Source organism: Mustela erminea, chromosome 9 (assembly GCF_009829155.1).
Source record: "Mustela erminea isolate mMusErm1 chromosome 9, mMusErm1.Pri, whole genome shotgun sequence".
Classification (NCBI taxonomy): domain Eukaryota; kingdom Metazoa; phylum Chordata; class Mammalia; order Carnivora; family Mustelidae; genus Mustela; species Mustela erminea.
The window spans coordinates 43,630,498-43,652,599 of NC_045622.1; the positions used below are offsets into that span (position 1 = coordinate 43,630,498).

Here is a 22,102-nt window from a genome sequence, read left to right on the forward strand (position 1 = left end):
CATAAGTTCTAAATAACTCTATTACTGGTTCACCAGACATATACTAAAATCCTTATTATGTGCTAGGTAGGGGCTAAACCTGAAGAAACAGAAATCCATACCAAAAAGTTCCTATCCTTACTCTAGCAATTACATTTAAAGCAAAAGATTCTCTATTAGTTACTTGAAGCATGTTCTAGAAAGGCAAAAAAAGGTTTCCATTCTAATAAAACATGCAGAATACCTAATACCACACAGTAATAGAAAACAAAACTAGATACTGGATCAAATCCCTTAACCATCTTTCCAAAACAGCCAAATCCATGCTGCTGTACTCTGCTTTACATTTTACAAAAATCTTTAAATACACTTCAAACTCCTTGCTATCATCTGTTTCGTCTTACTCAGACTGTGTGTTTCTTGAGTTCAAAGAAGACATAAGAGTGAAAAATACTTCCTTAAAATAGTTTACAGTGGTGGCTAAGCATTAAAATTAGTAGATTTTAGTAGCTGTGTATACTAGATAAGTAGTAGTTCTATAGTAGATTAGTAGATCTATATAAATACAGATACTGGAGCCCTTAGCTAGACATGATGGACAAAGTCTTTGGGGATGGAGCCCACCTACCTAAATTTTTTGGGAGCTCCATGGGCAGTTGTTAGGTACAGTAAAGGCTAAGAACCACAGTTTTTTAAAAAGAGGGGGTGGCATCTGGGTGGCTTACTTGTTAAGCATCCCACTCTTGATTTCATCTTAAGTCTTGATCTCAGGGTCGTGAGTTCAAGCCCTACAGTGGGCTCCACGCTGGGCATAGAGTCTACTTTAAAAGGGGGGGGGGGGTGCTGGAGGAAGGATGGCACATAAAGTTGCCTAAAGTAGAAAATGTTAAAGCTGTATAGGACCTTAAAGATATACTAATCATTTTTCTAAAGTATGAATCTGAAGTTGTGAGAAATTAAATAAACTGTCCAAGATCACATAGTTATTAAAGCCAGGAAGAAAATCCACACGGACTAGCATGCAGACTAGTGTCCTTTCCAGCACACAAAGCTGGCTCTTCTACTTGGAAAGGAAGTAAAGTATCAATTCTTGATTCACAGGCTTACTCAATACAAGCACTCATATAGTAAACTCTCAGGGAAATGTGATTTAAAAAAAAAAAAAAACCTACAGTTGACCCTTGAACAACATGGAGGCTAGAGACACCAACCCCCAGCAAAGTAAAAAAAAAAAAAAACTGCATATAAATTTGACTCCCCAAAAACTTAACTACTAATAGTCTATAATTGATTGCAAGCCTTATAACATCATCAATCAACACATATTTTGTATGTTGTAAATTTTTTAAAAAGTCTTCCCAGGGGCGCCTGGGTGGCTCAGGGGGTTAAGCCTCTGCATTCAGCTCAGGTCATGATCTCAGGGTCCTGGGGTCAAGCCCCGCATCAGGCCTGCTTCCCCACCCCTCTCTCTCTGCCTGCTTCTCTGCCTGCTTGTGATCTGTCTGTCAAATAAGTAAATAAAGTCTTTGAAAAAAATTCTTCCCAAAAAACTGCTTCCTATCTTATATAATTTAATCAAGATACCAAAAATCTAGCCCTCACACAGGACTGTACAAAAAAACATATCAACAAGGTTAGACATTTAGTGACTGAACAGAACTGTGAAGGGTCAGTATTTTTTTCCATTCACTTTAAGTCACATATTTCTCTATACATTCTAAGAGGGAACAGTGATAATCGGAAGGCATAAAAAATCATGGCTGATCACATAATCTTAGAGGTCTTAGCTACTCTGCTATTTGGTCAGTATTTTTTTCCATTCACTTTAAGTCACATATTTCTCTATACATTCTAAGAGGGAACAGTGATAATCGGAAGGCATAAAAAATCATGGCTGATCACATAATCTTAGAGGTCTTAGCTACTCTGCTATTTTTCAGCTGTCGAGCTATAGAATAACTGAATAATTAGAAAACTATAAGTGAATTACATTGGCAGAGACTATACAGTACAGTGGAATGACTGGGCATTAGAGTCAGACTGGTGCTCAAATCCTAGCTCTCCCATTTCGTGGCTATTTGATCAAAGGCAAAATGTTTAAACCCTCTGAACCTCATTTTACCTAGAAAATGAGCATAATAATTTCCCTCAGTGAAGATTTTAAAAAGATAATGTGTCACCCCTTTGTTTAAATCCTCCAATGATTTACTATAACTTTTAAAGCCAGTTTCAAAGCCTTCAAAAACAATCTTCTTATTTTCTGAGAGAGGAAGCAGGTTTTCTGGTCTCAACATTTCTTAAAACATCCAGGAAGAAATGCCCAATAACTAGACTTAGGCGTAGGCTTACAGTCAGAACACAGGGAAGGGTGGACAAGCAAATGTCAGTGTCATAGTGCAACCAGACAGTAACTTACTCAAAGACTGATCTTTTCGAAATTTGGATATACCAGTCTTTATTATTCCCACTTGATAGCACTGTCATGGAGTTACTTCTTAATCTCTGCTTAACAGCAATAGGCTAGAACAATTTTTTAAGTACCCTAGGATAAGTAAACTGCTTGCCCCTCTCCTCCCCTTAGCATTTCATAAATTTTCAAATATGAAAAATATGGTGATTACAGCTTCTGTTTAAGTAATTCCCCAAACTGCTAACCTTTTAGCATTTCTCCTACTACCAGATGAATTCTCTTTTGTTGCCCTGATACTAAAATTTAGCACATTCCAAGTGGTCTCTGGACTCTAGTTACTTCCAAACTCAACATGACTAAGCATTTTCTACTCTGCCAGATTTTTTTTCCAGGTAGTCATGCAACTGTTTCCTCAACCAGAGTAAACACCTCTAAAGGCGGGAAGCATGTTATAGCATCTATTTCCATAGTACTTAGCCCAGCAGCTCCAAAAATCTATGCCACTTGTATATACACATATTTAATAATATCTTTGTTTTGTCTTGATTTTCTATTTTCCAAGTCAAATGATTAAATTAAAACTATTTTGTAGCCTATCCTAACTGCCATTTACTGAATACTGACCACGTCACTGTATTTTTTAAAATACAAAATACTGTATTTTATCAATGTTAACATATTAGAGACTTATAAGAAATCGCAGAATTACTATGAGGTATCATTGATGAGAAGACACAATACATTTTCAGAGATCTTAAAATATAAAAGAAAAAAAAGTACAACTTAATAGTTTTAACCTCACTTTGAAAACTTAGTCAGAGAGGGCTTAAAAACTCTGTCCAAGAGATACCTGGGTAGCTTTCTCAGTTGGGGCTTCTGCCTTCACTTGGGGTCATGATCTCAGTGTCCTGGGATCCAGCACTATATTGGGCTCCCTGCCCAGCAGGAAGCCAGCTTCTTCCTCTCACTCTGTCCACCCCCCAGCTTGAGTGTGCAAGCTCGCTCTCTTTCTCTCTCAAATAAATAAATAAATAAAATCTTAAAAAAAAAAAAAAAAAAAAAGAAAACCTCTGTCCAAAATTAATACCTCTTAATGAGGTTAGTAACCTTTGGCAATCCCCAGTAACTGGTAACTGGGAGGGAGAAATGGATCAAAAGCCAGCTGCTTTAACTACTTCCTCTTCATTATATAAAATATGTACATATCCAATATGTGTTGATAAGCTCAAAAGATTATGTTTAAAACTGTCTTGCATACATTTACCTTCTTGCAACAAAACATAAAGCTTAAAAATGCATTGCCACACCCCCCCAAAAAATACATAGTAATTACTAAATTCTGAGATTCATTTTGACATATTCTAGGCAGACAAATACACTTGACTTTATTAATGGGAATTATTTTTTTCTCAAAATGGCACCACATACTCGTTTGTTGACAATACAAAGCGATCAGTTAAGTCTTTTTCATAGGCAAAATATGTATTACAAGTTACTACCAAAGTTCCTTGCCAATATACAATTCAACATTTAAGAGTATATGATTCCCCAATGATTGTACATTTTCACCTAACAGCAGATAAACTGATCAATAAAACTTATAATCATACAATAATACAATTTCAGTTAACTCCTCAGATATTCAGTCACTTCTACTATTAAATATTTAGGTTATTGAATTATAAATACTACATTAAATGGCACAGAATTTAATTTTAGAACAAGGAACACTATATTTTATCCTTGAGTATCTGCTAGAAGAATAGAAAAAAACATGGCAACATGACATCATATTCAACCTCAACTTACGTACATCTTGGTGAGAAAGTAAATTAAGAAAAGGTAGAGAGAGTGGTAATCAGGCTGGTAATAATTCTGGAGCAAAAATTTATTTCAGTAGTAGCAATTTTTTTTAAGAATTCTCAGGAACATTTAGAACAGTGAAAACTTAGAATCTGTTATCTTAATTGAGCCTAACCTATAAAACAAACAGACTAAATTCCGTATTTCCCACCTTCTCTCTCTTGTTTCTCTCTCTCTCTGTGTGATAAATGTCAACTTTACAAGTTATTTTATCCTAAGAAAGAAGTATCAGATATGTAGAACACAGAATAAAAAGAAAGGAAAAAGTACAGAATTATTATCACTAAAAATATATATATTTGCAGAAGTTATTATTAAGTAAATTGTCATCTTCTTTTAAAAGTAAAAGCAAGTGGTAACCAAATATTAAAGAGTTAGCAATTTGCTTTCAACCCAAGATCTGGTTCAATATGAATGAACTAAAATAGATTTGTAGGTCAGATTCACTCAGTATTATGTACATCATGTATTTCTCAATTTGTTATATAAAGTATCACAGAATTCACCACACTTTACATTTTAAAAACAGGAGACTATGAAATAAATAATATTTATGTCAAAATTCTCATCTTACTTCTCCATTTCTTAACGTTGTGATCGTTCCTCTTGCTACTGCCATTCTAAATAGTGTTTCTGTGGCCTGCAAATTAAAAAAAAGCAAAAATAAACATTCATAATCTGTACTCAACTGTGTATTTCCCCAAACTGTAAAAAACGTTCATTACGATTATATTTCCAGCAACTTCTAGAGAAGTATCAATAAGTCATATTAAGAGCTACATGATCTCCATTATACTTCAGAAAGATCATCTTCAGAACATTTTAATAATATTAAGGAGTGCAAACAATTGTTTCAAAAGTTATTTTGATCTGCTGGTATTCATCCATGTCTACAGAGTTTCAAATCAGTACACTTACATAAGTTTAAACCCCAGTCTGACTAACAAAGATTAAGTAAAAAGCTAGTATTTGGATTCAATTCAGAAACTATCATTTTTTTCTGATTTTTAGTTTCCATTTAAGTTCCATTCAAATCACCTGACTGCCACTGAAATACTGACAGAATATGAAGTAGTTCAGTGATTCCATATATAAAATAACACCCAAAAAGAGTTTTTGCTTTCTATATACTAACAATGAATAATCCTAAAAAGAAATGAACAAATCTAAGTAAATTTAACTGATAAAGCAAAAGACTTGTTCATGGACAGCTACACAAATTGCTAAAAGAGATTACAGAACACACACATAAATGGAAAGGCATCCTGTTTTCATGAACTGTAAGACAGCTGTCAATAAGTCAACACCACCAAAAATGATCTATAGGGTCAATGTGAATCCTACCAAAATCCCAATGACTTTTTCTACAGAAACAGAAAAATCCATCCTAAAATTCATACAGAACCCAAAGGACTCCAAATAGCCAAAACAATCTCGAAAAAGCCAAGTTAAAGGACTCACACTTCCTGATTTCAAAACTTATTTCAAAGTTATGGTAATCAACCAATGTGGGACAGAATAGAGAGCCCAAAAATAAACCTTTGCATGTATCACCTAATGACATTCAATAAGGGTACCAAAACCATTCAGTGAGGGAAAGGACAATTTTTTAAAGAAAATATCCACATGCAAAAGAATGAAGTTGGACCCTTACCTTATACCATATATAAAAATTAACTCAAAAGAAATCAAGGGCATAAATATAAGAGCTAAAACTATACAACTCTTAGAAGAGAAAATAAGGGCATAGCTTGATGATTCAGGGTCTGGGAAGGACCCATTTCCTGGTTCCTGAACCGCTGGAAGCAAAGAGGAGCAAGCTTTTTCTCTACTCTCCTAAGGGCACTAATCCCATTGGTGAAAGCTCATCATCTAATCTGAATTACCTCCCACTGAGGGGTAGGATTTTAACATGAATTTCGGAGTGACAAAAACACTGAGTCCAGAAAAAGCTATTCCAGTCAGATGGAGCCAGGAATGTAAAGGCCAGTAGGTAAGATCATGCTTGGCATGGACGAAGGCAAGCAGGATAGCCAATGAGGCCAAAAGAAAAAGGTTTTGTGAGACTATGGTTGGGGAAAAAAAGAGGATGCAAATTCATCTGTTCAATACGTGCTTCTGATTTTTAACTTGGCACAAGAGGAATTCATTTCCAACCTTCACTAACAGAAGACAAAATTCAAGGGATGCTCTACAAAACATATATTTTAAAGAATTAGTAATCCGCCCCCACCCCGCAGAAAAAAGAACAACAGAAAAAGGCATTCCTAAATTTAAAAATCGAATGCACATCTAAAGAAATCCAAAGAGTAGGAGGGTTGGAAACCTGGAAGAAACTGGAATAAAACTGATGTGTGTGTATGAACTTAGTCTGACCGGCGTAACATAAATAGCAGTGTAAACATGTTAATTTAGACATAAGGAAATAAATAACAGAAGAAATGCGTAAAAGGTTGCAAGCAGTTGCCTCTGGGTGGTGGAAATCAGGCATCGGAAGAGGTGAGGAAGAACACTGCTCTCTTTCCATTAGCTCTGCAGCAAGCATGCTATTTGACTGTTTATACTACGTAGACATCCTTGATCAAAACTTTTTTTTTTAACTTTTAAAGGTTGATTTTAAGTAAATCAAGAGTGTCCAATTTTGCAAAGAGGTCAAATGCTTTACAACTTCAATCGAGGAGTGCCTCCAAGAATAAAGCCAAGGACTGAATAAAAGGACATAAAGTCAAACAGTGTATGTAAACTCTCTGAAAAAGTTTGACAATAAAGGTAAGAAATGACTATGAGTTGTTGCTAGAAAGAACTGAGCTGAGACAAAATTGAAGACAGCATACTTTTAGGACAGAAGAGATTTAAACAAGTTTGTAGTGGCTAAGTAGAAGCAGTCAGTCAGGTAGAAGAAGTTCAGACACAGGGAGGAAAATGGATCCCGACAGAAGGGGATTCCTGTGGAAGACAGGATCAAGAGCACACAGCAATCTGTCAACCAAGTTAAAAGGGAGAAGGTACAAATATAGGCAAATGCTTTCCCTCTCCTTCCCTCTGCTCTTCACCCTCCCTTTCCCTCTCCCTCTCTAAACCACAGGACAGGATAATCTGAGAATGACAAAGACACTGAGAGAAAGAAAGATGGGGATGAGACTAAAAGTAAAAGCAAAGCAGAAAGGAACGGAATTGCCAAGCAGTACTAAAAGCCCAGCTAAGGCTGAAAGTCATATATCTCTGTTGTTACAAAGCTACACAGTTACAGAATTAGAAAGCTAAGACTGCAGTTTAGGAAAAAGGAGCAACCCTAGACAGGGCAGGAATTAAAAAGTAACAACTTTTCATTCAACTTTACTGGTAAAATATAGCATGTAAGTTATCCATAAAAGCCAATTTTTTCTAACATTGTGTATGAGAAGAGCAATCTTGAGAAGAACACTCCTTTACATACACATACACACCCGGGGCGGGGGGGGGGGGGTGAATATCTACACATGAAGTTAGAAAATAAAAAATCTTTTAGAGCAAACGCTGTTAAATTTTGTGATTGCAGCCCGATATGAATATAATTGCAATTCATAATTCACTGAGAGAGGTAAAATAGGTCATTGATGGCAAAGAAAAAGGGTTGTTATTCATACACCCATATAAAAAACATATTATAAGTGAATGACTTTGCTATGACAAATAAACTTTACTAAAGCATATAAAACTAGATATTAAAAGATCTATTTACAGAAATTGTTACTGAAGGAAAAAGTTTCCCATCAATGATGTACTTGCATTTTTTCTATTCTTAACAATATGTATATTAAATTATATCTTTCGATCTTCCTATCTTCCTATTTCATTTTAAACCTTATTTAATCTACTGATGTGATTATCAGTATGCCTCTAGGTCAGGTTAGTTACTATATATATTTGAAAAGCAAAAGGTCACAGGCAGAGGCAGCAAGCATTTGGGTTATACAATAACTTCTCTAAACCAGATCACAGTATTTGCTTTTTTGTGTCCCAAAAACCTGAGGTAGTCTGAAGATCTAATTCCTTATCTGTACTTTCTCCGGCAGAAGAATTCCAAACTCAATCTTTTGTTTCCAACTTAATTGATTTATTTCACCGGCTCTTCCCACCAACATTTTCAAGATGTCTCATTCTAACAGCACTCTGTCAATTCAGATCAGCTTCCTTTGATTCTATAGGGAACCACTGGAGTGTACAACATTCTTCTGACCTCTACTAAAGAGATTGCTTTTAATTTACTTGTACCCAAACAATGTCTAACAAGTGTCAAAAACAATGAGATACAGGGCTAACTCTTAGCATTTGTAAATTGACCACCAGCAAATTCTTCATTGAAATTTCCCTCTCCTTGAGTTTTGATAACAACTACAATGACTACTACAAAAACATTCATTAAACATTTTCTGTCAGTGGCAGGGTAGAAAAACATCAATAGGTCCTTATTTAGAATAGGTTACCAAGAGAGACTGCTTTTTTAAGAGTGTTAAATAAAAGAGACTTAGGACACATGAAATCTAGATGTAATAAATGCAAGGTTCTGAGCTGGATCCTTGTATTTGTCTGTGTATGTGTGCAAATAAAAAAAGATCCAGAAATTATAATGAGCTGGTAACAGTAGTAGTCTCCGGATGTTTTCTTTTCTTTCCCTCCTTTCTAACATTATATATATATATATATATATTATACACACACACATACTTTTGGTAATAATAAAAAAGAAACCAAAACAAGTAACAATTTTTGTCACACTAAAAGATAAAAAAGATTTAAAGCAGAATTTTGGAACAATGTAAATGCTATAACACAAGCAGTACTATACTGAGTAGCATCTAAAGTGAAGATAACCAAAATTCAATAGACTCATGCTCTTATATTCTAGTAATTTTTCTTTCAATAAACCAACACGAAGTAAAATTGAAACGAAATTTATATTTAAAATGCTTTACCTTGAAAAGCAGTGTAATAGCTTTAAAGCATCATATTACAGTCAGACTTTAGTACATTAATTTAATTTGAAGTTTATTTATATAAAAACAAAAGTTGTATTTAGCAGGCATTTACTTCCTATTAATTAAGCAACTAGAATTCTAGTTACCTTATTTTCACTATTTACAACCTGGGCAAACGTGAGGCAGATCATTTAAACTCTCTAAACTCTGACTTCCTCTGTAAAAAGGTAACAGGAATATCAACCCATCTTCTTGTGTTGGTTAATACAGGTATTAACATATGTGAAAAGCTCAGTAAAGGGCTAGCTAAATACAAAATAGTGAATCCAAGGTCTACCTTAGGACAGCACTTTCGTAATGAAACGATGTTTAAGAAATACTAATTTTGATTTTTTTAATGTAAAAATAAAAACTGGGCTAATGAAAGACCAAATATGAATAAGCCTTAATCACAGCTATGAATCTAAGAACAAAACATCTATGTCAAAGAGTCACAGCACTTACTGTTCTATGAATATCCCCTGATTGTCCTGCTTTGCCAACTAAACAGAGAGGTCCTGGAGGGCATGAATTCAATCTTTTATTTATGTATTCCCAGTATCTGGTGCAATGTATGACAATTAGCATAAAGATTAAGAAAAGCAGGTTCTAGAAACAGATTGTTGAGTTCAAATTCTAGCTTTGCCATTTGTAAACACATGCTCTTGGACAAGCAACTTCACTTCTTTGAGCTCAACTTTATCATTAGCAAAATAAAGATAATAATGGTATGTTACTGAAGGAAACTTTCGCATGCTCAATAAATGATCATTTTCTTACTATTAACTTCTCAAAGGAAATGCAGAATTCTATCTTTAAAAAATCAGTCATCAATGGCAATTAAAAAACCACATCAGATAGCAATTAAAAATGTACTATATAAAACAATCAACCACAATTAACACATTATGCCAGATGGTCATTTAATTCTGCTAAAATTCTTGACAGGATAGTCAGAAAGTAGAAAACTTACATTATTTCAAGATTAAATTATCAAAAGTCTTCAGAAATCATATGCAAAATTTACTTCCACAGAATAAAAAAGATTTAAGCACTAGCCATAGAAGAAAAGATTTAAACACTGAGGTTTTCAAGCACTAGGTATTTTCCTTTTTATGATAATAAAAGCACCAAATAAAAAATAGGAAAACAGGATTAGCTATCTGCTTCTCACAAAAGGAAGAGGGGGCCCAGGTGAGCCACCGAATGTGTAGGGAATTAATCCCTGGCTGTTCATGGCATTTTCTGTCTTTGTTCTCTCTTGACTCTGGCCCAAAGACAAACCCGTTATAAGATGAAGCATCACCAGTATAGGTAGTTGGTACTGGAAAAGAAATGCTGTTTTCCTGGCCAAAGGCATATGGAAAGGGATCCTTTCCTTTAGTGCAAAGAAGAAAGGAAAAATACCCACTGTATTTTTCACTCTCTTCTCTAGCCACTTTGTCCCAAAAGCAGGCCCTGTTCAGCATGTGCCGCTATGACAGTGGTGCAGGCAGCTATACCACCAAGAAAAACCCTGTCCTTCAGGACCCAGGACCAGGAAGAGGAGGCCCAGTGAGGCAGAGAATAGAGGGGTAATCCCATAAAGGAAGATCTAGAAAAGGAGGCCCCTCTAACTAAATCTGTGGTTGAACTGGCACAAATACAGGGCTCATCCCAAATCAGCGTAAGCCCTGAACAGACCCAAGCAGCAAAGCCAAGGCTTTGAGAGCAGAACTACAATTAAAATACAAGCCAAGTCCTACCATGACCCATGAGTGGCACACAGATAGGACAGACCCAAAGCCCCATCACAGGAAAGATAATGAACACATAACTACTAAGAACTACTGCTGCCTGAATGGTGGACATTAGACCTCCTACCCACCAAAGATGAGACAGAATTTGCAGTCCAAACCTAATCAAACAACAACAATAACAACAACAAATCAACACTCTCCAGAGGATTGTAACAGGACCCAGAGTATTACAACATGATATTCAAAACATCCAGGTTCAATCTATAAGTGCCCAACTTGCAAAGAACAAAAAAATCATGACTACTTCCCAAAAGAAAGACAATCAGATATTGAAATTACCAGACAATGTCTAAAAAAGCACCTATTAACTATATTCCACGAGGTGAGATAATTACACACACTTACTATGAATGGAAAGAGAAGTTCTCAGCAAAGAAATAGAATGTATTTTTAAAAATGGAAATTCGGGGGGGGGGGGGTCAAGATGGCAGAGGAGTAGCAGACTAAAATGACATCAGGTAGCAGGAGTTCAGCTAGATAGTTATCAAACCATTCTGAACACCTAAAACCCAAAAGGAGACCAAAGAGAAGAAGAGCAGCAATTCTAGAAACAGAAAACCGACCACTTTCTGAAAGGTAGGATGTACAGAGAAGTGAATCCCAAGCAACAGGAAGATAAACCGTGGGGGAAGAGGCTGGCTCCTGGGAAGCGGTGGAGCAACCGAGCACAAAATCAGAACTTTTAGAAGTCTGCTCCACTGAGGGATATTGTTCCAGAGGCTAAGCTGGGGTGGAGCCCTCGCAGGGACAGTGCGATCTCAGGTCCCGCAGGGTCACAGAAAGATCAGGGTTGTCTGAGTGCGGGAGAGGTGCCAGATATTGGAGCAGGGAAGCCCCTATAGAGACAGAGCCAAGGAGTGAGCTTTCGGATCAGGGATACCTTTAACCATGATCCAAGGCACAGTCGAGCCACCGCTCGTCAAGCAGGGAACCCACAAGTGGCAGATCCAGGGAGACTGACTTTCCTCCTCCAGAGCAGCAGTATGGCAAGAACCTGCTGGGTTTAGAGCCCCAAAGAGGGCAATGCACCAGAGACAGAAACACTCAGTCACAGGCCAGGTGAGCCTGGAGTGCGGTCAGAGACCAGGGAGATGGGAGTGATTGACCACTTTTCACTCAGGATGCACTGAGGAGTGGAGCCCCAAGCTTTTGGCTCCTCCAGGCTGGAGATTGGGAGGCCGCCATTTTCATTCCCATCCTCCAGGGCTCTATGGAAAGTGTTCAGGAAACAAACCTCTCGAGAGTGAACGCAAGCAGATTTCTTAGCCTGGCACTCGGCAAGGGCAGTATAATTCCGCCTCGGGCAAACACACTTGAGAATCACTACAAAAGGCCCCTCGCCCAGAAAGTCAGCAAGAACATCCAGCCAAGACCAAGCTCACCGATCAAGGAGAACAGAGGAACTTCAGAGCTAGGGCAAAGCAATGCATGAAATTCATTGGAATTCAACACCTGAATTCAACAAATGGAATTCAACACATGGAATTCAACCCCATGATCCTTTAGTCTTGCAAAGTTAAATTAAATTTTTAAAATATTTTTTTCTTATTCCAATTTTTTAAGCTTTTCCTCTTTGCTCTTTGAAAATTTTTTTAACTAGGTTATCTTAACAATAACTTTCTAAAAATAAAAACTTTTTTAAACCTACATTATTACAGTCATATTCTAACCTTCATTGCATTCAACCGTATTTTTTGTATACATATGGGTTTGTTTGGGTTTTTTTCCTAAAATATTTTGGGATACAATTTCTTTACTAGATGAAAATATACCCTAAATCTGGCACAGGGCTTTGTTCTAGTCTCCAGCTGAGCACATTCTCTCCTCTTTTTTTTTTTTCTTTCTTTCTTTCTTTTTCCAACCAACTAATCTTATCGATTCCTTTTTTAGAATTTTTTTTTAATTTTCATCTTTACAGTCATAGTACATCCTTTCATCGTGTTTACCCTTATTTTTGTATATACATAAGTTTTTCTTTCTTTAAAATTCTGGGATGTAGGGGCGCCTGGGTGGCTCAGTGGGTTAAAGCCTCTGCCTTCGGCTCGGGTCATGATCCCAGGGTCCGGGATCGAGCCCCACGTCGGGCTCTCTGCTCCGCGGGGAGCCTGCTTCCTCCTCTCTCTCACTCTCTGCCTGCCTCTCTGCCTACTTGTGATCTCTGTCAAATAAATAAATAAAATCTTTAAAAAAAAAAAATTCTGGGATGTATTTTCTTCTAAGAGACCAAAATACACCCAAAATCAAGTGGGTGGCTCTGTTCCATTCACCAGTCTAATTTATATATATATATATTTTTTTTTTTTTAATTTCTTTTTACCCTCTCACTTCTCCCCCCAGTTTGGGCTCTCTTCCAATTTGCTTTGTGTAGATTTTTCTGGGGTCTTTGCCACACTTTTAGCATATTATTCTCTCGTTCATATATTTGTATCTGGATAAAATGACAAGGTGGAAAAATTCACCACAAAAAAAAAAAAAAAAAAAAAGAACAAGAGGCAGCACCGATGGCTAGGGACCTAATCAATACAGATATTAGTAATATGTCAGATCTAGAGCTCAGAATGATGATTCTCAAGGTGCTAGCTGGGCTGGAAAAAGACATGGAAGATATTAGAGAAACCTGCCTGGAGAAATAAAAGAACTAAAATCTAACCAAGCTAACATCAAAAAAGGTATTGATAAGGTGCAATAAAAAATGGAGGCTCTTACTGCTAGAATAAATGAGGCAAAAGAGAGAATTAGCAATATAAAAGACCAAAAGTTGGAGAATAAAGAAGCTGAGCAAAAGAGAGACAAACAACTACTGGACCACAAGTGGAGAATTTGAAAGATAAGTGATACCATAAGATGAGACAGAATAATTGGTATTCCAAAAGAAGAAAGAGAGAGAGGGGCAGAAGGTATACTGGAGTGAATTATACTAGAGAATTTTTCTAATACGGCAAAGGGAACAAGCATCAAAATACAGGAGGCACAAAGATCCCCCTCTCAAAATCAATAAAAACTGGTCCACACCCCATCATCTAATAGTAAGCCTTACAAATCATACTGACAAAGAGAAAATCCTGAAAGCAGCTCAGACAAGAAGTCCATAACTTACAATGGGAGAATTATTACTCTGGCAGCAGACTTATCCACAGAGACCTGGCAGGTCAGAAAGAACTGGCATGATATATTCAGAGCACTAAATGAGAAAAATATGCAGCCAAGAATACTATATCCAGCTAGGCTGTCGATGAAAATAGAAGGAGATATAAAAAGCTTCCAGGACCAAAAAAATTAAAAGAATCTGCAAACACAAAACGAGCCCCACAAGACATATTGAAAGGCATCCTCTAAGCAAAGAGAGAGCCTAAAAGTAGTAGACCAGAGAGGAACTAAGACAATATACAGTAACAGTCACCTTACAGGCAATACAATGGCACTAAATTCATATCTTTCAATAGTTATCCTGAATATAAAATGGGCTAAATGTCCCCATCAAAAGACACATGGTAACAGAATGGATTTAAAAAACCAAAACCCTTCGATATTGCTGTCTACAAGAAACTCATTTTAGACCCAAAGACACCTACAGATTTAAAGGGTGGGGGTAGAAAACAATTTACCATGCTAATGGACATCAAAAGAAAGCTGGGGTGGCAATCCTTCTATCAGACAAATCAGATTGTAAGCCAAAGACTACAATGAGAGATGATGAAGGACACTATATCATACTCAAAGGGTCTGTCCAACAAGATCTAACAATTTTAGATATCTATGCCCCTAACATGGGAGCACCCAACTATATAAACCAATTAATAACAAAATCAAAGAAACACATCAACAATAATACAATAATAGTAGGAGACTTTAACAGCCCCCTCACTGAAATGGACAGATCATCCAAGCAAAAGGTCAACAAGGAAATAAAGACCTTAAATGACACACTGGACCAGATGGATATCACAGATATATTCAGAACATTCATCGCAAAGCAACAGAATACACATTCTTCTCTAGTGCACATAGAACATTCTCTAGAATGGTCACAAATCAGGTCTCAACCAGTACCAATAGATTAGGATCATTCCCTGCATATTTTCAGACCACAATGTTCTGAAGCTAGAATGTAATCACAAGAGGAAAGTTGGAAAGAAGTCAAATACATGGAGGCTAAGGAACATCCTACTAAAGAATGAATGAGTGAACTAGGAAATTAAAGAAGAATTGAAAAAATTCATGGAAACAAATGATAATGAAAACACAACTGTTCAAAATATGTGAGACACAGAGAAGGAAATCCTGAGAGGAAAGTATATAGCAATAAAAGCCTTTCTCAAGAAATAAGAAAAGTCTCAAGTACATAACCTAACCCTCCACCTAAAGGAGAAAGAGAAAGAACAACAAAAAAAGCCTAAACCCAGCAGAAGAAGAGAAATAATAAAGATGAGAGCAGAAATCAATGAAATAGAAACCAAAAGAACAGTAGAACAAATCAACGAAACTAGGAGTTGGTTCTTTGAAAGAATAAATAAGATTGATAAACCCCTGGCCAGACTTATCAAAAAGAAAAGAGAAAGGACCCAAATAAATAAAATCAGGAATAAAAGAGGAGAGATCACAACCAACACCAAAGAAATACAAACAATTATAAGAACATATTATGAGCAACTATAAGCCAGCAATTTTGACAATCTGGAAGAAATGGATGCATTCCTAGAGACATATAAACTACCACAACTGAATCAGGAAGAAATAGAAAACCTGAACAGACCCATAACCAGTAAGGAGATTGAAGCAGTCATCAACAATCTCCCAACAAACAAGAGCCCAGGGGCAGATGGCTTCCCATGGGAACTCTACCAAACATTTTAAGAAGAATTCATTCCTATTCTCCTGAAACTGTGCCAATAAATATGAAATGGAAGGGAAAACTTTCAAACTCATTTTATGAGGCCAGCATTACAAAGATCCCAAAACCAGACAGTGACCCTATCAAAAAAGAGAATTACAGATCAATATCCTTGATGAACACAGATGCAAAAATTCTCACCAAAATACTAGCCAATAGGATCCAGCAGTACATTAAAAGGATTATTCACCAGGACCAAGTAGGATTTATTCCAGGGCTGCAAGGTTGGTTCAACATTCACAAATCAATGAATGTGATACAATACATTAATAAAAGAAAGAACAAGAACCATAGGATACTCTCCATAGATGCTGAAAAAGCATTTGATAAAGTACAGCATCCTTTCGTGATCAAAACTCTTCAGAGTGCTGGGATAGAGGGTACATACCTCAATATCATCAAAGCCACCTATGAAAAACCCACAGCGAGTATCCTCCTCAATGGAGGAAAAACTGAAAGCTTTTCCGCTAAGGTCAGGAAAACGGCAGGGATGTCCACTATCACCACAGCTATTCAACATAGTACTAGAAGTCCTAGCCTCAGCAGTCAGAGAACAAAAAGAAATTAAAGGCATCCGAATCAGCAAAGACGAAGTCCAACTCTCACTCTTTACAGATGATATGATACTTTATGTGGAAAACCCAAAAGCCTCCAATCCAAAACTGCTAGAACTCATACAGGAATTCAGTAAGGTGTCAGGACATAAAATCAATGCACAGAAATCAGTTGCATTTCTACAGAGCAACAAGACAGAAAAGAAATTAAGGAGTCGATCCCATTTACAATTGCACCCAAAACCATCAGATACCTGGGAATAAACCTAACCAAAAAGGCAAAGAACCTGTACTCAGAAACTATAAAGTACTCATGAAAGAAGTTGAGGAAGACACAAAGAAACGGAAAATCGTTCCATCCTCATGGATTGGAAGAACAAATATTGTGAAAATGTCTCTGCTACCTAAATTAATCTACACATTTAATGCAATCCCTGTCAAAATACCATCAATTTTCTTCAAAGAAATGGAACAAATAATCCTAAAATTTATATGGAACCAGAAAAGACCCCAAATAATCACAGTAATGTTGAAAAAGAAAGTCAAAATTGGTGGCATCACAATTCCAGACTTCAAGCTCTATTACAAAGCTGTCATCATTAAGACAGTATGGTACTGGCACAAAAACAGATACATAGATCAATGGAACAGAACAGAGATTCCAGAAATGGATCCTCAAGTCTACGGTCAACTAATTTTTGACAAAGCAGGAAAGACTGGAAAAAAGACTATCTGTTCAACAAATGGTGTTGGAAAAATTGGATAGCTACATGCAGAGGAATGAAACTGGACCATTTCCCTACACAACACACAAAAACAGACTCAAAATGGATGAAAGACCTCAATGTGAGATAGGAATCCATCAAAATTCTTGAGGAGAACACAGGCACCTCTTCAACCTTGAGCCACAGGAACGTCTTCCTAGAAACATCACCCAAGGCAAGGGAAGCAAGGGCAAAAATGGAACTATTGGAACTTCATCAGGATTAAAAGCTTTTGCACAGCAGAGGAAATAGTCAACAAAACCAAAAGGCAACTGATAGAATGGGAGAAGATATCTGCAAATGACATATCAGATAAAGGGCTAGTATCCAAAATCTATAAAGAACTTAGCAAACTCAACACCCAAAGAACAAATAATCCAATCAAGAAATGGACAGAGGACATGAAGAGACATTTCTGCAAAGAAGACATCCAGATGGCCAACAGACACATGAAAAAGTGCTCCACATCACTTGGCCTCAGGGAAATACAAATCAAAACCATAATGAGACACCACCTCACACCAGTCAGAATGGCTAAAATTAACAAGTCAGGAAACGATAGATACTGGTGAGGAGGTGGAGAAAGGGGAACCCTCCTTCACTCTTCGTGGGAATGCAAGCTAGTGCAGCCTCTCTGGAAAACAGCATGGAGGTCCCTCAAAGAAGTTGAAAACAGAGCTACCCTATGCCCCAGCAATCACACTACTGGGTATTTATTCTAAAGATACAAATAGAGTGATCCAAAGGGGCACATGCATCCCAATGTTTATAGTAGCCATGTCCACAATAGCAAAACTATGAAAAGACTCTAGATGTCCATCAACAGATGACTGGACAAGGAAGATGTGATATATATGTACAATGGAATACTACGCAGCCATCAAAAGAAATGAAATCTTGCCATTTGCAATGACATGGATGGAATTAGAGGGTATTAGGCTGAATGAAATAAGTCAATCAGAGAAAGACAATTATCATATGATCTCCCTGATAAGAGGAAGGTGAGAGATAGAGTGGGGGGTTTGGGTGATAGGGAAAGAAAAAATGAAACAAGATGGGATCAGGAGGGAGACAAACCAGAAGAGACTCTTATTCTCACAAAATAAACTGAGGGTTGCTGGGGGAGGGGGGGTTTGGTGAGGGTGGTTGGGTTATGGACATTGGGGAGGGTATGTGATATGGTGAGTAATGTGAAGTTACACACTTAACAATTGACAGAGCTGTACTCCTAGGGCAAACAATACATCATTATGTTAATAAGAGTAATTAATTAAAGACCCAAAAAAAGACAAAAAAGGAAATTCTGAAACTTAAAAATATCATATATAAAATTAAAAATTTTAAATTTAAAAACTCAGTGAATGAAGGCTCTCCAACAGTGTGGAGAAGAAAGAGGAAAGACTCAATGAATTAAAAGGTGAATCTATAAAACTTATCCATTCTATGTAAGAGAGAGAAAAAAATATTGAAAAACAATTAATAGACCCCCAGACACTTGTGGGAGAATAGCAAAAGATCTGTCATATGTTTTACTAAAGATTCAGAAAGAGAGGAAAAACATTAATACTGAGAAAATATTTGAAGACATGGTATCTCTAAACTTCCTAAATTTGGTAAAAGGCATACATTTCCAGATTCAAGAAAGTCAGTCAATGAATCCACAGAAAAATAAACTCAAATAAAACCATACCTAGATATATTATAAACAAAATGCTGAAATCCACATTTTTTTTAAGTCTTGAAAGTAGCCTCCTAGAAATGTACCCATACTTATTTTATATAAAACAACTACTATTAGAATAATTATGGGTTTGCCATCAGAAGCCAGGAAAATGAGAGAACATCTTTAAAGTTTTGCAACCAAAAAAACCCCTATCATTACAGAATTCTATATCCAGTAAAAATATCCTTTAGGAGTGAAACAAAAATAAAGACTGTCTTATACGAAAGACAGTAAGAGAATCTGTTGCCAGCAGAATTGTTCTAAAGGAAACGCTAAATACATTTCTATAGGTTGAAGAGAAATAATCCCAGAGGAAATATTAAACTTTATGAATGTAGAGAAGGAACAGAAATGGCGACATATGAGTAAATGTAAAAGCTTGTATTTCTTAAGATCTTCAAAATATATATGACCATTGAAGAAATTACAATATTGTCTGATGGGGTTTCCAATATATGTAGATTAATGTATATGAGCATTATCACATAAGAGGGGGAGAGTAAAGAAGTCTAAGTGATTGTAAAGCTTCAATTTACCAAAGGCGGTAAAATACTGATCTAAGTAGGTGGTGAAAGATTAAGCATGTACGTTATAATCACTAATGGAACCACTAAAAACTAATACATAGCAATCTATCCAAAAAGCCAACAGATAAATTTAAATGGCACATTAAATATATAATCTAGGGGCACCTGGGTGGCTCAGTGGGTTAAGCCTCTGCCTTTGGGTCAGGTAATCGTCTCAGGGTCCTGGGATCAAACCCCCATCAGGCTCTCTGCTCAGCAGGGGCCTGCTCCCCTCCCCAGCCCCGCCTGTCCCTCTGCCTACTTGTGATCTCTCTCTCTCTCTCTAATAAATAAAATCTTTTTAAAAATTTTATATATATATAATTTAAGGAATCTAAGGAAAGAGAAATAAAAAGCAAAAAAGAGGTGGCAAACAAAAAACAAGTAAGAAGACGTGGGGAAAAAGTAGTCTTTTCAACCAATGGAGATGGAACAATTAACTTTCCAAAGAGAAATGGAAAAACTGACTTTCTAAACAGAAATCTATGAGCCTTGACCCATGCCATGCTCCTTACACAAAAACTAATTCCAAATGGAACACAGACTTAAATTTTGGGGCTCAAACCATAAAAGTCCTAGAAGAAAACACTGGAAATCAACTTAAAACACTTGATTTGGTCTAAAAGAAGTTACATAAGGAAAAAAAGAATAAAACATTATAGAAAGAATTCATTATGGCAGATTGTACTTTCCAAAGACAGTCAAACCAACAAATATCCTACGCCACATGTGCATCTTAAAACATGACGTCAACTCTCCTACATATTTCATTTGCTCCCTCCCCTTGGACCTGCAACCTTTGAAAACACCTTTGTAACTGTTACTTAATGAGGCAGAAGTGATACTGACTTTAAGTTTAAACCATTAAAGGCAAAATGGCTTCTGTATCGTGTTCTCACTTTGTATATGTGCCTTTGAGGCCCTGAGCCGGCATGTAAGAAGTCCAACTACCTTGAAGCCACCATGCCAGAAAAACTATATAGAAATAGAGAGAGGGGGGCGCCTGGGTGGCTCAATGGGTTAAGCCGCTGCCTTCGGCTCGGGTCATGATCTCAGGGTCCTGGGTTGAGTCCTGCATCGGGCTCTCTGCTCGGCAGGGAGCCTGCTTCCTCCTCTCTCTGCCTGCCTCTCTGCCTATTTGTGATCTCTCTCTGTCAAATAAATAAACAAAATCTTTAAAAAAAAAATTAAAAAAAAAAAGAAATAGAGAGAGATGCCCTAATTATTCCAATATACAGCTCTTCAAATACTCCAAGCCCACGTGTCATTCATGTGAGTGAATCTTCTGATGACTCCAGCCCTTAGCTGCCCCAGTCAAGTAGAGCAGCAATGGGTCTATTCTGGGTGAGCCCTTCCCAAACTGAAAACTCATGCAAAGTAAATACTATTGTCATTTTTACTCACTAAATTTTTAATGGTTTGTTAAGCAGCATCAGACAACGATACACAGGTAAAATGTGCTTCATCAAAATTAAAAACCTTTGAAACCTTTCAACTGAGAAAATGAAAAAGGCAACCACAGACTCACAGAAAATTTGTGCATATGTATACCTAACAAAGTTCTTGCATTTAGAATATATAAATAGCTCTTACAACTCAAAAATAAGACAAAACCAAAAAAAATATTAAAATGATCGAAAGATTTCAAAAGATACTCCATCAAAAAGAAAAATATATACACATATACATAATATTGCACACATACACATAGATATATTTGTGAATGAACAAAAAAAAATATTCAGCATCATAATCTTTAGGGAAATGCAAACTAAACCCATGAGAAGGTACCACTACACATGCACCAGATGGCTAAAAGTAAAAAGAATGACAATGCCAAGTTATAGTGGGAATATGGAGCTACTGGAACTCCCCCACATTACTGGTAGAAATACAAAATGGGACAGTCACTTTAAAAAACAGCTGGGCAGAGTCCTATAAAGTTAAAGATAAACTTACACCATAAGACCAAGCAATTCTATCCCTCAGTATCTACCCAAGAGAAATGAAAACATATGTCCATTTATATGAATCGTAGAGAAGTCAAAATTACAGTGACAAAGAGCAGATTAGTGATTGCTTGGGGCTAGGACCTGGAGGGAAGGTAACTGAGGCAACTGCAAAGGGAGTTTTTAGGGAACAGAGAAGTATTCTCTATCTTAATTATGGTTTTAGTCACATGACTATAAACATCTGTCAAAACTCATCAAACTTTCTACTTAAAACAGGTGAGGTCCATTAAATACAAAGCTGTTTGTGTTTTTTTTTTAATGCACACCTGCCTTCCTCCCCAAAGCTGTTCTCAACTAATTGACAACTTAATTCTGACCAATTATTAGGAAAAAACCTGGATACCACCTTGATGGAAATCATTTTTTGAAAGGATATTTATATACATTAATTACAGATTTCATCTTAAATTTATATAAACTGAGGACAGAGTAGAGTTGACCAAAGCAGAAATAAAGTGGCAATAATACTACAGCCAACAGTAAATTCAAGACATGAATAATCTAAAACAAATAAGATTAATAGAGTCTGCATGTCACACGCACA

At 36.6% G+C, this 22,102-nt stretch overlaps 1 protein-coding gene across 1 annotated transcript in view; it reads right to left on the reverse strand.

The window, feature by feature from the left end:
• TMEM135 (transmembrane protein 135) overlaps positions 1–22,102 on the reverse strand; it is a 251,569-nt gene that overhangs the window by 149,286 nt on the left and 80,181 nt on the right. Inside the window, exon 5 of the mRNA XM_032360564.1 lies at positions 4,827–4,892. Coding sequence (XP_032216455.1) covers positions 4,827–4,892 — 66 coding nt within the window. The remainder of the gene's footprint in view (positions 1–4,826; positions 4,893–22,102) is intronic.